This window comes from Schistocerca piceifrons, chromosome 2, assembly GCF_021461385.2.
Source record: "Schistocerca piceifrons isolate TAMUIC-IGC-003096 chromosome 2, iqSchPice1.1, whole genome shotgun sequence".
Lineage (NCBI taxonomy): Eukaryota > Metazoa > Arthropoda > Insecta > Orthoptera > Acrididae > Schistocerca > Schistocerca piceifrons.
The window spans coordinates 609,903,818-609,916,340 of record NC_060139.1 but is presented as its reverse complement, the minus strand read 5'-3'; the positions used below and the strand labels follow the sequence as shown (position 1 = coordinate 609,916,340).

At 44.7% G+C, this 12,523-nt stretch overlaps 1 protein-coding gene across 1 annotated transcript in view; it reads left to right on the top strand.

Moving 5' to 3' along the window:
• Positions 1-12,523, top strand: part of LOC124777426 (ankyrin repeat domain-containing protein 6) — a 709,541-nt gene that overhangs the window by 327,221 nt on the left and 369,797 nt on the right. Inside the window, exon 2 of the mRNA XM_047252825.1 lies at positions 7,869-8,005. Coding sequence (XP_047108781.1) covers positions 7,938-8,005 — 68 coding nt within the window. The 5' untranslated portion in view covers positions 7,869-7,937. The remainder of the gene's footprint in view (positions 1-7,868; positions 8,006-12,523) is intronic.

Sequence of the window (12,523 nt, the reverse complement as noted above, 5' to 3'; positions counted from 1 at the left end):
ATGTGGAACGAGTTATATCAACGTCAATTTTTTTTGTAAATATCGTTACATGCTGCTCATTTGCTAGTTTTTTAATTAAAGATAGGCAACTGTTAGTAATTCCTGCCCATCACCATTTACACATTACAATAACAGATAGTCTTCTGCGGAATAGGAGGAACTGTGAAAGATAAGCGTTTCCAGTTTAGTTTCATATTTTACTTTTCTGTGTGTGATGCGTTTTATATCAATGGGTATGCGATGAATATTTTGGTTGCAGCGTTGTTAACCCTTGTTTGTGTTACAGGCAACTTTAATGTGGTGTAATGAATGTCATTTTTTTCCTCTGGTATTGTAATTATGTACATCATTGTTCTAGTTCAAGTGCAGCGAATTATTTACAACAAAGTTGATGTGGGGATAGTTATACTAAGAAACGAATAGAGTGGTACTCACACGCCGAACAGAAGGGAAGCACAACGAAAAGAGAGATCGCATAACTTTTCGGTAAAAGCCTTCAGACAGGAAGCAAAGCACACACACACACACACACGCACACACACACACATTCACATTCATACAATCATACGGACAAAGCTTACACACACATGACCACAGTCTCCGACAATTCCAGTCTCAATATTTTTGAAAGAGGGAAGAAATATGAACAATGAATAATTATCGGCGACAGGAATTTAAAACATGGCATGCTGCACCAACAATCAGCGCGGTCACGTAACCGTGCGTTTTGCGGGTACGATACCGTTGATACAGTGTGTCTCTGACGTCGGAGCGTTTGCAGTTTGGAAGGCAATGAAAACACAGGAACGAATAAAAGTAAACAGCGCAGTCATAATTCATGTGTACAAAAGAAAACATTGCTTGAACCTCTCCACTTACGAATGAAATGTGATTCATTTAAACTTTAGATTACGATCAGTCCGATTAGTACACCCGACCAAACCGGACCACCAAAGTCGATAAATATCCCCAAAGGCTGAAAATGGGCAGCGGCACGTCAGAGTGACATCACAGGGAAGTATCACAGTGATGAACTGTGGAAGTATAAATGCGGTGAATCTAATGTTTTGGACTACATAACATGGCGGACGCCGGCTTCAAGTGAGCCGCGTAATGATAACTCCCTTCCACAATCTCCACTTTTTTACTACTGTTTGAAAAACCACCAACGGGCTCCACGACTTGCCGTGACGATCGTGGCAGACGAGCTGGTTTACTGGTGACGCTTTCAACAGCCGAATCGATATTTTCTTCGTTACAAATTTTACTTTGCAATACATTCAGCGGCGCGAAACGTGATTTATTTGTTAACCTATTTTATGAAGCATGAACGTTCTCATCCCAGTTTCATGAGGCATGCACAACGTTCCATACACTTACGATTATCCTTCCCAACGCAGTGATAGCCGATGTTTTACAGGTTAAGTATGGCCCCCTCATAGAGCAGTTAGCAGCTGACGTATTAAAATGCTAGGTCAACATCTCCAACAACTGTTCCTCATCTGGAGGTTTTCTTCTCTCCCGTGACAGCGGTCCTAATTTTTTTTCTGTACTCAAATGATAATCTCTCTAACGAAATCTCACATTTAAGTACAATTTTCTAAAAATAAAATTCAGTGAAGTGTTTCTATTGTTGTGAGCGAAGCTTACATTGGGTACCAGTCAAGCAAAACACTTTCTCCCGCTTTATATAGAGTCCCAGGACAATACACAGGTATTTACATTTGTAGATCGAATTCTTAAGATAGTGCCACTAACCAGGTTAGCATTTCCGTCATATAGTTTATTAAGTTCAGCAGTCGAGTCTAACAGTTAATAACTAACGGAACACAGCTTTTCCAGAAATTTATCGTGCCACTGCAACCAAGACCATTGTTATATCTATGATTTTATGGACCTTCTGTAAGCAGCAATACATTAACGGAAATGCATTAAGGCAGAAAACTATGCCCCGTGTGGAAACTAAAAGACACGTCCACCAGTGTCACATACTACGTATTTTGCGAAACAGCTTCGAAATAAGAAAAAGAGTTTGAGAGGGAGTTGCTTAAATCTTGGACAGGAGAACAAATCAGTGGGGAATAAAGGTGTGCAGAATTTTACACAAGAAGAAGCACAATACCCCAGCAGATTTTCTGGTCTTTGCAAATCGCACGGCATTGTCAAAAATAGAGGCTAATGTGACACAAACAACTAGTCGATATAGCACCGTGGCCTGCTCTGAGCATAAGGTTCAAATGGTTCAGATGGCTCTGAGCACTATGGGACTTAACTTCTAAGGTCATCAGTCCCCTAGAACTTAGAACTAATTAAACCTAACTATCCTAAGGACATCACACACATCCATGCCCGAGGCAGGATTCGAACCTGCGACCGCAGCGGTCGCGCGGTTCCAGACTGTAGCGCCTAGAACCGCTCGGCCACCCCGGCCGGCTGAGCATAAGGTACAACAAGGTTCAGTGATGGTGACAGCGACTGAAGGCCATGTGCTAGTGCGGATCGACATATTATGGTATCTGGGGAAAAGCACAACATCTAAACCAGGGTGGCCCCAGGAAAGTATGATAGGACAGCTCTTGTTCTCTGTATACATAAACGTCCGGTCGGATACGATAGGGTAAACACTCTGCAACTGTTTTCTGATGATACTGCAGTGTACAGGGATGATACTGCAGTGTACAGGAAAGGGTCGTCGAAAGACTCGAGGAGGATACACAACGCTTATACATAATTTTTGTTTCGTATGATGAATGTGTGGTCTAAAAGTGGAAAACTATAACTTAATGCAAATGAGTAGGAATAACAGATCCATCGTGTTCAAATGCATTATTAGCACTGTGCCGCTTGACACAATCACGTGATTAAATATCTACGCGTAACGTTGCAGAGCGAAATAAAATGGAACAAGCGCATAAGATGGATTATAGCAAAGGCAAATAGTCGATTTCGATTTGTTGGAAGAATCGTAGGAAAGTGTAGCTGATGTATAACATTACGGAACACTTGTGCGACCCGTTCTTGACTACTGTTCCAGTGGTTGGGATCCCCGCAAGGTCGGATTAAAGGAAGACATCGAAACAAATCAGATTGCTAGATTTGTCACCGGTGTGTTCTATCAACACGTGAGTATTTCTTCGTGAACTCAAATGGGAATTCCTGGAAAGAAGACGACGTTCTTTTAGTCAAACACTATTGGGACCGTTTAGAATACCGGCATTTGCGACAGACTGCAGAACTGTTCTACCACCAACGTACACAGGATGTAGAAAAATTGCGCACTTGGAAGTCGGCATATGATTCCTGATCCCGATTCAAGACAAAAGTTTATCTAGCAAAATCAGATCGAGAAACGTACCAGCTGTCTTTGCTAACTGAGTAGACCGCTAGGACATCAAACCCACATCCACAATGGATCCTTTTTTATTTTTTTTATTTTTTAGACGTCCGTTCCCCAGTTCTCGTCGTTTATAATCAGGACATCATTTTGTCACATGACAATAGCCTATCACATGACAATAGCCCATCACATGACAGTGGAATTGATTAAACTGCATGCGTGGGTCTACTAACGACGCAGTGCACAACCATTACTGGTCCTGTCGAGTTCATGTAGGGAGGCTTCCCGATGGAGTGCACAAACGATGAAAACGTCGATATGTTTTTGGTGCTGCGTGCATCCGATAACCAAGCTGCTGCTGCTGCTGTTGGCCCTTATGCTGCACGGTATCCTCAAAGGAGCCATCGCAATAAGAACGTTTCTCGTCGCCTGGAGCAAAGCTTTCGTGAAACCGGTAATCTTCGTCCACAGGCAATGGAAGGAGGTCGTCCAAGGACTAGACATACTCCACAAACAGAGGACGCGATTCTTGAAACCATTTACCACTCATCTCGGCAAAGTACTCGTGATATTTTTTAGACGCCGACTTACATAGGGAGGAACGATCACCAAGATAAAATAAGGGAAATGAGAGCTCCTACGGAAAGATATAGGCGTTCATCCTTTCCGCGCGCTATACGAGATTGGAATAATAGAGAATTGTGAAGGTGGTTCGATGAACCCTCTACCAGGCACTTAAATGTGATTTGCAGAGTATCCATGTAGAGGTAGATGTAGATATTGCACGGCAATTCCAAATATCTAAAAGACTGGTTGTTGAAGTGTTGCACGTTATCTCAACACCAGCGGGCAGAAGACAGCATTCGGTTCAAATGGTTCAAATGGCTCTGAGCACTACGGGGCTTAACATCTGTGATCATCAGTCCCCTAGAACTTAGAACTACTTAAACCTAACTAACCTAAGGACATCACACACATCCATGCCCGAGGCAGGATTCGAACCTACGTCCGTAGCAGTCGAGCGTTTCCGGACTGAGCGCCTAGAACCGCTAGACCACCGCGGCCGGCGACAGCATTCGACGAGTACAGTTTTTTGAATGTCTTTTGCAGCACGTCAAGATAACGAACCTTTTTTAAGTAATGTGATATGGACTGACGACTCTAGCTTCACTCTTGAAGATCTTTCAACGTCCACAGCAGCCATTATGGGCGGGAACACAACCCACGAGTCATCTGTGTACATGGCTTTCAGGCACGCTTTGGCATAAACCTGTGGCCTGGAATCCTGGGAGGAGTGCTTCTGGGCCGTTACTTATTGCCAGACGTTGAATGCACCCTTGTATCGTCCTTTTCTTTGCAATACGTTGCCTGAAACATTAGAAAACGTTCCACTTGGTATTCGTCTACAGCTATATTTTCAGTATGATGATGCACTGCCACGGTTTGGAATGAATGTCCTTGACACTCGCCCCATATCGAGATAGGTGGCGCAGTGGTTAGCACACTGGACTCTCATTCGGGAGAACGACGGTTCAAACCCGCTTCCGGCCATTCTGATTTAGGTTTATCCGTAACTTTCCTATATCGCTTCAGGCAAATGCAGGGATGATTCTTTTGAAGGGGCACCGAAGACTTCCTTCCCCATCCTTCCCTAATCCGATTGAACCGATGACCACGCTGTTTGGTCCCTTCCACCACATCAACCAACCAATCTCTCCTCTATTTCCTGATATTACAAAACGTGCTGCTCTTCTTTGAACTTTATCGATGTACTCCATTCTAGTAAGAATACCACACCACGCAGCAATACTCCAAAAGAGGACAGAGAAGCGTAGTGTAGGCAGTCTTTTGAGTGTTCTAAGTGTTCTGCCAACAAAACGCCCTCTTCGGTTCGCCTTCCCCATAACATTTTCTATGTGTTCTTTCCAATTTAAGTTGTTCGTAATTGTATAGAAATTTAGTTGGATTTACTATTTAAATGAAGCGTTTCCATGGAAATTGTTTGGTTGTGGAGGACCAATGTTCTGGCCTCCCCGTTCTCTGGACCTTAATCCATTAGATTTTTATTTATAAGGGCAATATTAAAGGAACAAGTACACGACCTAATATTTCGAGTGCATGCCATTTCGACAACGAAGGATGCACGTTGTTGCGTAGAGGCCAGCAAAGTATGATCGACTAAGTGGCGATGTGTATGCAAATGCAAGGTGGTCGCTTTGCACGTCTTCTCTAAAGTGAACATTGCTCGTACCTGTACGTACCGACTCTGTGAAGGTAAGCCTGGACGTCAGACGTACAAAATGGAATAATTGTGTTTAGCATAATGTGCAATCTAGTGTAGTCTACCTACTGTGCTTTTTGTACGTCACTGGATACAGACGACGTTGCTGTATCCACTATTATTTTCTATTGGCTTTATTTGTGTTATGGACGAAACGAAGTGGTTGTTTATGTCTGTAAGAAGTTCATGTTATGTTTTTATGTTTAAACAAGGGTGGTGGTGGTTAGTGTTTAACGTCCCGTCGATAACGAGGTCATTAGAGACGGAGCGCAAGCTCGATTTAGGGAAGGATTGGGAAGGAAATCGGCCGTGCCCTTTCAAAGGAACCATCCCAGCATTTGCCTGAAACGATTTAGGGAAATCACGGAAAACCTAAATCAGGATGGCTGGAGACGGGATTGAACCGACGTCCTCCCGAATGCGAGTCCAGTGTGCTAACCACTGCGCCACCTCGCTCGGTTTAAACAAGGGTAATAGCAACAGAAAGAACTGCTCAAGGTACCGCATTATAGAGGTGTGAACTGATTACAGTTTGATGCTTTAACTGAAAAAAAATGGTGTGAACGCGACTGTAACGTCGGCGAGTCTGTGTATCTATTCCCCACGGCATTGCTTCGTCTCACTGGGACAGGTCTGCCGCAGCGCAGTGTTCATCCTACCTTTTCTTGGGCACGCTGTACGCAGTTGCAGGATTACTTACCAACGACTCGTTCTTTAAATCGTATTTCTATTAAACCTACTGGCAGGCGTAGGTTTCGCTAGATAGATTTTTGTCTTGAATTGGGATGATGAAAGTACTGCACAGACAAATTAAGAGAAATGAAGACTCATCCGCAGGAGTATAAAGAGTTGTCTTCACTCGCTCAATTTGTGAGAGGAAAAAGAATGACTAGCAATGATACGAGATACCATACGCCAAGCGCCTTATGCGGGCTTGTGGAGTACGTATGTAGACGTAGAAACTACAGCTTAAACAGAATACAGAACAAACATAACCACTATTCTGGTGTTCTGTTTCACTTCCAGCTATTCAGATACAAGATTTTTCCAGGTTTCCTAAGCTCCTGTTAGGAAAATAGCACGAACTGGTCACAGCTCATTTCCCTCCCCATTCGTGTCCAGCTGTGTAGCGGTGTGCATTGACTTAGCAATGTGACCCAGTGGTAAACTGAGGAGAACCACATTTGGAAGGAAGAGTGCTCAAACCCCCATCCGGTTTTACGTGATTTTCCTAACTCACTCAAGGAAAATGGTATGATGGTTCCTTTGAGAAGAGCTACGTCGTTTTCCACCCCCATCCATCTCTAACCATAGCTTGTGCCCTGCCTCTCGTTGACGACGGGATGTTAAACCCTAATCTTTCTTCCTTCTTTATAACGCTATCTATGTCAATCTCTAATCATCCTTTCTCAAAAGCGATCTGTGGCCAAATAACGAAAGGTAGAACTTATCAAGGAACTCCAAATTAAGACATATACATTAATCACTATACTCGACTTCTCTGCAGTGGAAACGTTGAGATTGGACAACATGATTTTTACTACATTTGGAAAGGGAGAAGTCTTGAAAGCTATATTGACAGAAAAATTAAAGTGAAATTGCAGTACTTAAAGGACGGAAATTTACGAGAGGGTAAAAATAGTTTTAAAAGTAATACGGCAGATGTAGTCCACCAGCAGTGCAATAGATATGAACAAAAACATGTTCATCCGAAAGGTATGATGGCGTGAACGATAGTTGAAGTGACTTGCCGTCCGAAGTGGCCGTGCCGTTCTAGGCGCTACAGTCTGGAACCGCGCGACCGCTACGGTCACAGGTTCGAATCCTGCCTCGGGCATGGATGTGTGTGATGTCCTTAGGTTAGTTAGGTTTAATTAGTTCTAAGTTCTAGGCGACTGATGACCTCAGAAGTTAAGCCGCATAGTGCTCAGAGCCATTTGAACCATTTTTGAAATCATTTGAAACTTTCGAAAAAATTCCGCGGGATGCAATACATAATATATTGTTGTAGGATACAAGCCGACGAGACGACCCGGCTGTAGCGATTACAATCTTTTTTACTATTATTTCAACACCACGAAATGACAGTTGTAGTATCACACGATTTGAATGACGAAACCAATGGCAATAAAAGCAGCCACAAAATTTATGATTTACAATGTCACTTTGAGTCTTCCTGCCATAAACATGCGCAAACAACTCACGTGGTTGTTATAGTATGCTAAAATTTTTTGTTTTATTTTGTTGCAGCGGGGTGTGATATGGACAGCATAGTGGCGACATTCGAACGACAGAAGGAATCGCTGCCACCGTTCACGAATGCCTCATGTCTTTGGTGTCAAGAAAAAGCAGCCCTCGCCCAGCGGGGAGGCTGGGAAACCCCAAAGGTACAAGTGCCGCGTCAGCATCCGCTACCGTTAACCTAAACAGAAATGTGTTCACTGTTTGTCGTAACAACACAGTCTACATCCGTCATGCATCATAGGCGTTGATTCTTGTCAGATGGTACGAACGTATGCGCTGATTTGTTTACTGAATACGTGTTCCCTTAAAATGCAATACTGCAAAAGTTTGAGAGTTAACTGAAGCCGCTAATAAACACACATGTTTTAAGCGAAAATAATCACATAATTCCCTTTGCAACAAAGATTTTGAAGCACTAGAAAAATTCTTAAACAAAGTTGTGTTTTGACTGGTAAGTATTTTGGAATCAATGGGTATGTTATACAATCTGCTAAATGTCAAAACTCATAGAACTCAAGAGTTTTAGGTAAAGCATTATTTTTTTATTACTTTTGTAAAGCATGTATAGCACACGTACAAACACAGACGCATACGCACGCACGCACACACACACACACACACACACACACACACACACACAGAAGGAGAGCGAGAGAGAGAGAGACCAGAAACGTGATCTGAAAACGGAATGATACTAAAGTCTAAGAGAATTGAAAATGTATTGCAAGTGTATAGTTATACAGTGGTAGCTTGTTAGCGTACCATACCATTCAACTGCGGAAAAGCTCGCCTCACGTGGGCAGTGTACTCATATCATTTGGCGCATAATCGCAAGATGATAATTTCAAAACCTTCTGAAGTTCTTGTGAGATTGTGTTCCAGTAGCAACTCACTGTAAAACATAAGGACTGGGAAAAAAAATAAAAATCCTATCTTATTAAGAAGTACCCACACAAAGTTTGTTATTGTCTTGTACCATTGCCACACCAAAAAAACTGTGTTGAAAGAAAAGCAAAATAAAGGAGATTTTTGAGACTCCAACACGGACTACATTAAGAATTTGCTTCAATAAGGCAGTCATATCACGGGCGAACTTACCTAATTGTGAGCTATAAAGTACCGCCATCTTTCGAATAATCTGATTAAACTATTCAACTATTCAACATTTTTATCTCAGTGACGTCAACCAATGCTTCTCTCATCGAGATCTTCTTAGTCCACAGCCACGCCACGGAAGAAATTGTACAGCAACAGGAAATTCAGATTCAAAATTCCTGTTAGTCAACAGAAAGTTCAACTCTGTCGCTATGAAATACAGGCCTAGCTGCGTGTCAAATGAAGGACAGTGTTTCGCGCTCCCAATTTTTGCGGAGCAAGCAATTGTTGTTGGGGTACCTGTGATATGCGTCTTATGGTACTGGATTGGTACTCGAGAGGATGGCGGTTCAAATACCCCTCCAACCAGCCAAATAGTTGCCCTACATCGCTTTAGGCGAGTTTCGAGATGGCTCGTTTGAAAAACGCCGACAGTCAATGTCGTTCCCTAAGCGGACAAGTGCTCAATTCATTCACCCCTAATCACGTCGTCATCACAGGCGTTAATCCCTGCTGTGTTCGACTTCGTACACTATAGTAAGGAGGCGTGGTGTAGCAGCTGTCTTTGTAGGAAAGCTGGACAGGAGCGGAAATGACGAGCAACAGCTTCACTTAGGTGGTAGCTTTCTTCAAGCGTACAAAGACTCATTAGAAATAATGCACCTAATGCAGTAGCAACAGGGATGAGGCGCTCTGAACTAAGCGTGAATGATGGTTTCGGAGCCGCGACTATGTGGCGTCTGCGTAGTGTCACGTAGCGAAGAGGCTCCCAGTGCAAGTGCGCCCAGTGACTGCTGCCGGCCGTCCTGTATCACAGCGGGATAGGGCGCCCACGGTACAGAGCCGCTGAAGGCGTGACTCACAAGGAGACGGCACGAGCGTGGGGTCGGGGATTTGTCCGAAATTTTGTGTGGTGAAAGAGGACCCCTAAAACCTCACGTGGTTAAAATATTACGACGCACTACCTGGAAAATCCCGGGAAAAATCGATCCAAAGTTTCTTAGGTGCCTTATGGGTGTATAATGTTTTTCCGCATCGGTATAGATGGAATTACATTCCCTACGTCCTGGTTGTTTGTGCACAGCACACCAGCAGTGCAGTTATTTTGATCGTAAGTCAGTTTCGAGACAGTGTCAGTCGCATGCTGGACGACTGCCAGGTACGTGGAGTGAGCGCGCCTGCGGTGTATCCGTTTAGGGCGCGGCAGGCACGGAGCGTGCGGTGAACCGCAGAGCGGCTGCCGCTGCTGGCAGGCGGCCGGCGTTGCGCAGCCGACGAGCGGCGGCCGCGCTGCAGCCGTGGCGGGCTGCGCTGTGCTGCGCTACTGAGCGCCGGGCGCTTCTTGCCGCGCTCTGGCCGTCACGCGCCTCGGATGCTGCGCCCGCCTTAAACCACACAGCCAACCACTTCTTGTCTGTCGGCCTGGCCATTCGCCTTTTTGTAACGCAGAGCGAGGTGAAAAACCATCTGCGTTGTGTGCGGATCCCGCAGTTACCGTTGCGTCATTTGTGAGGCCACACGCACAACCAAGCACACGCGTCCGAGGCGACGCGACCTGTTATCGATCTCTATTAGGCTGCCCCTTTAGTATAATGATACTACCGTTTAGCTTCAGACTGACGAAACCACTCGTTCCGAAAGCTCCCTGCCGCTAGCTATCGCGGTAGTCTCGATAGAGACGTCGTGGCATCCATTATATTTCGGGCGTGATGCCGCAGAAACGCCATTATTTTTACGGATACAAAATTTAATTCGTACGGCACGATTGGCTGAGAGTTTCTGAAGAGGGATGTTTATCCGCCCGTTCGCAAGTCCTTTCAAGTGGACGCCACTTCGGCTTCTTGCGTGCCCGTATCGCTATATTACTAAACCCTTATAATATATACAATTTCAGAGGATATAAAACAAACTGTTGTACCTAATTCGGTATGTAACTTACCATTGGAGATCTAATAACTCTCATTAACCAGTGTGTAATCTACACTAACGGCCATTAAAATTGCTACACCAAGAAGAAATGCAGATGATAAACGGGTATTCATTGGACAAATATATTATACTAGAACTGACATGTGATTACATTTTCACGCAATTTGGGTGCATAGATCCTGAGAAATCAGTACCTAGAACCACCACCTCTGGCCGTAATAACGGCCTTGATACCCCTGGGCATTGACACAAACAGAGCGTGGATGGCTTGTATAGGTACAGCTGCCCATGCAGCTTCAACGCGATACTACAGTTCATCAAGAGTAGTGACTGCGCATTGTGACGAGCCAGTTGTTCGGCCACCATTGACCAGACGTTTTCAATTGGGGAGAGATCTGGAGAATGTGCTGGCCAGGGCAGCAGTCGAACATTTTCTGTATCCAGCAAGGCCCGTGCAGGACCTGCAACATACGGTCGTGCATTATCGTGCTAAAAATGTAGGGCTTTGCAGGGATCGAATGAAGGGTAGAGCCAAGGGTCGTAAAACATTTGAAATGTAACGTCCACTATTCAAAGTGCCGTCAATGCGAACAAGAGGTGACCGAGACGTGTAACCAATGGCACCCCGTACCATCACGTCGGGTGATACGCCAGTATGGCGATGACGAATACACGCTTCCAACGTGCGTTCCCCGCGATGTCGCCAAACACGGGTGCGACCATCATGGTGGTGTAAACAGAAACTGGATTCTTCCGAAAAAATGACGTTTTGCCATTCGTGCACCCAGGTTCGCCGTTGAGTACACCATCGCAGGCGCTCCTGTCTGTGATGCAGCGTCAAGGGTAACCGCAGCTATGGTCTCCGAGCTGATAGTCCATGCTGCTGCAAACGTCGTCGAACTGTTCGTGCAGATGGTTGTTGTTTTGCAAATGTCCTCATCTGTTGACTCAGGGATCGAGACGTGGCTGCACGATCCGTTACAGCCATGCGGATAAGATGCCTGTCATCTCGACTGCTAGTGATACGAGGCCGTTGGGATCCATTACGGCGTTCCGTATTACCCTCCTGAACCCACAGGTTCCATATTCTGCTAACAGTCAATGGATCTCGACCAACGTGAGCAGCTATGTCGCGATACGACAAACCGCAATCGCGATAGGCTACAATCTGACCTTTATCAAAGTCGGAAACGTGATGATACGCATTTCTCCTCCGTACACGAGGCATCACAACAACGTTCCACCAGGCAACGCCGGTCAACTGCTGTTTGTGTATGAGAAATTGGTTGGAAACTTTCGTCATGTCGGCACGTTGTAGGTGTCGCCACCGGCCCCAACCTTGTGTGAATGCTCTGAAAAGCTGATCATTTGCATATCACAGCATCTTCTTTCTGTCGGTTAAATTTCGCGTCTGTAGCACGTCATCTTCGTGGTGTAGCAATTTTAATGGCCAGTAGTGTATAAATTATGACCTCCTTTAAATAAATTTCAAGTATACTAGTACAATTTACAATGGTTTAGGAGCAATGTAACTTTTCCCTCCTTTAGTGTTCTGGGGTTAACCACCCAGTAGACCTGCCGGACAAAGGGGACCCTTAGTTTAATGTGGAATCTGAAACATGTGTCGTTCTTGGCAT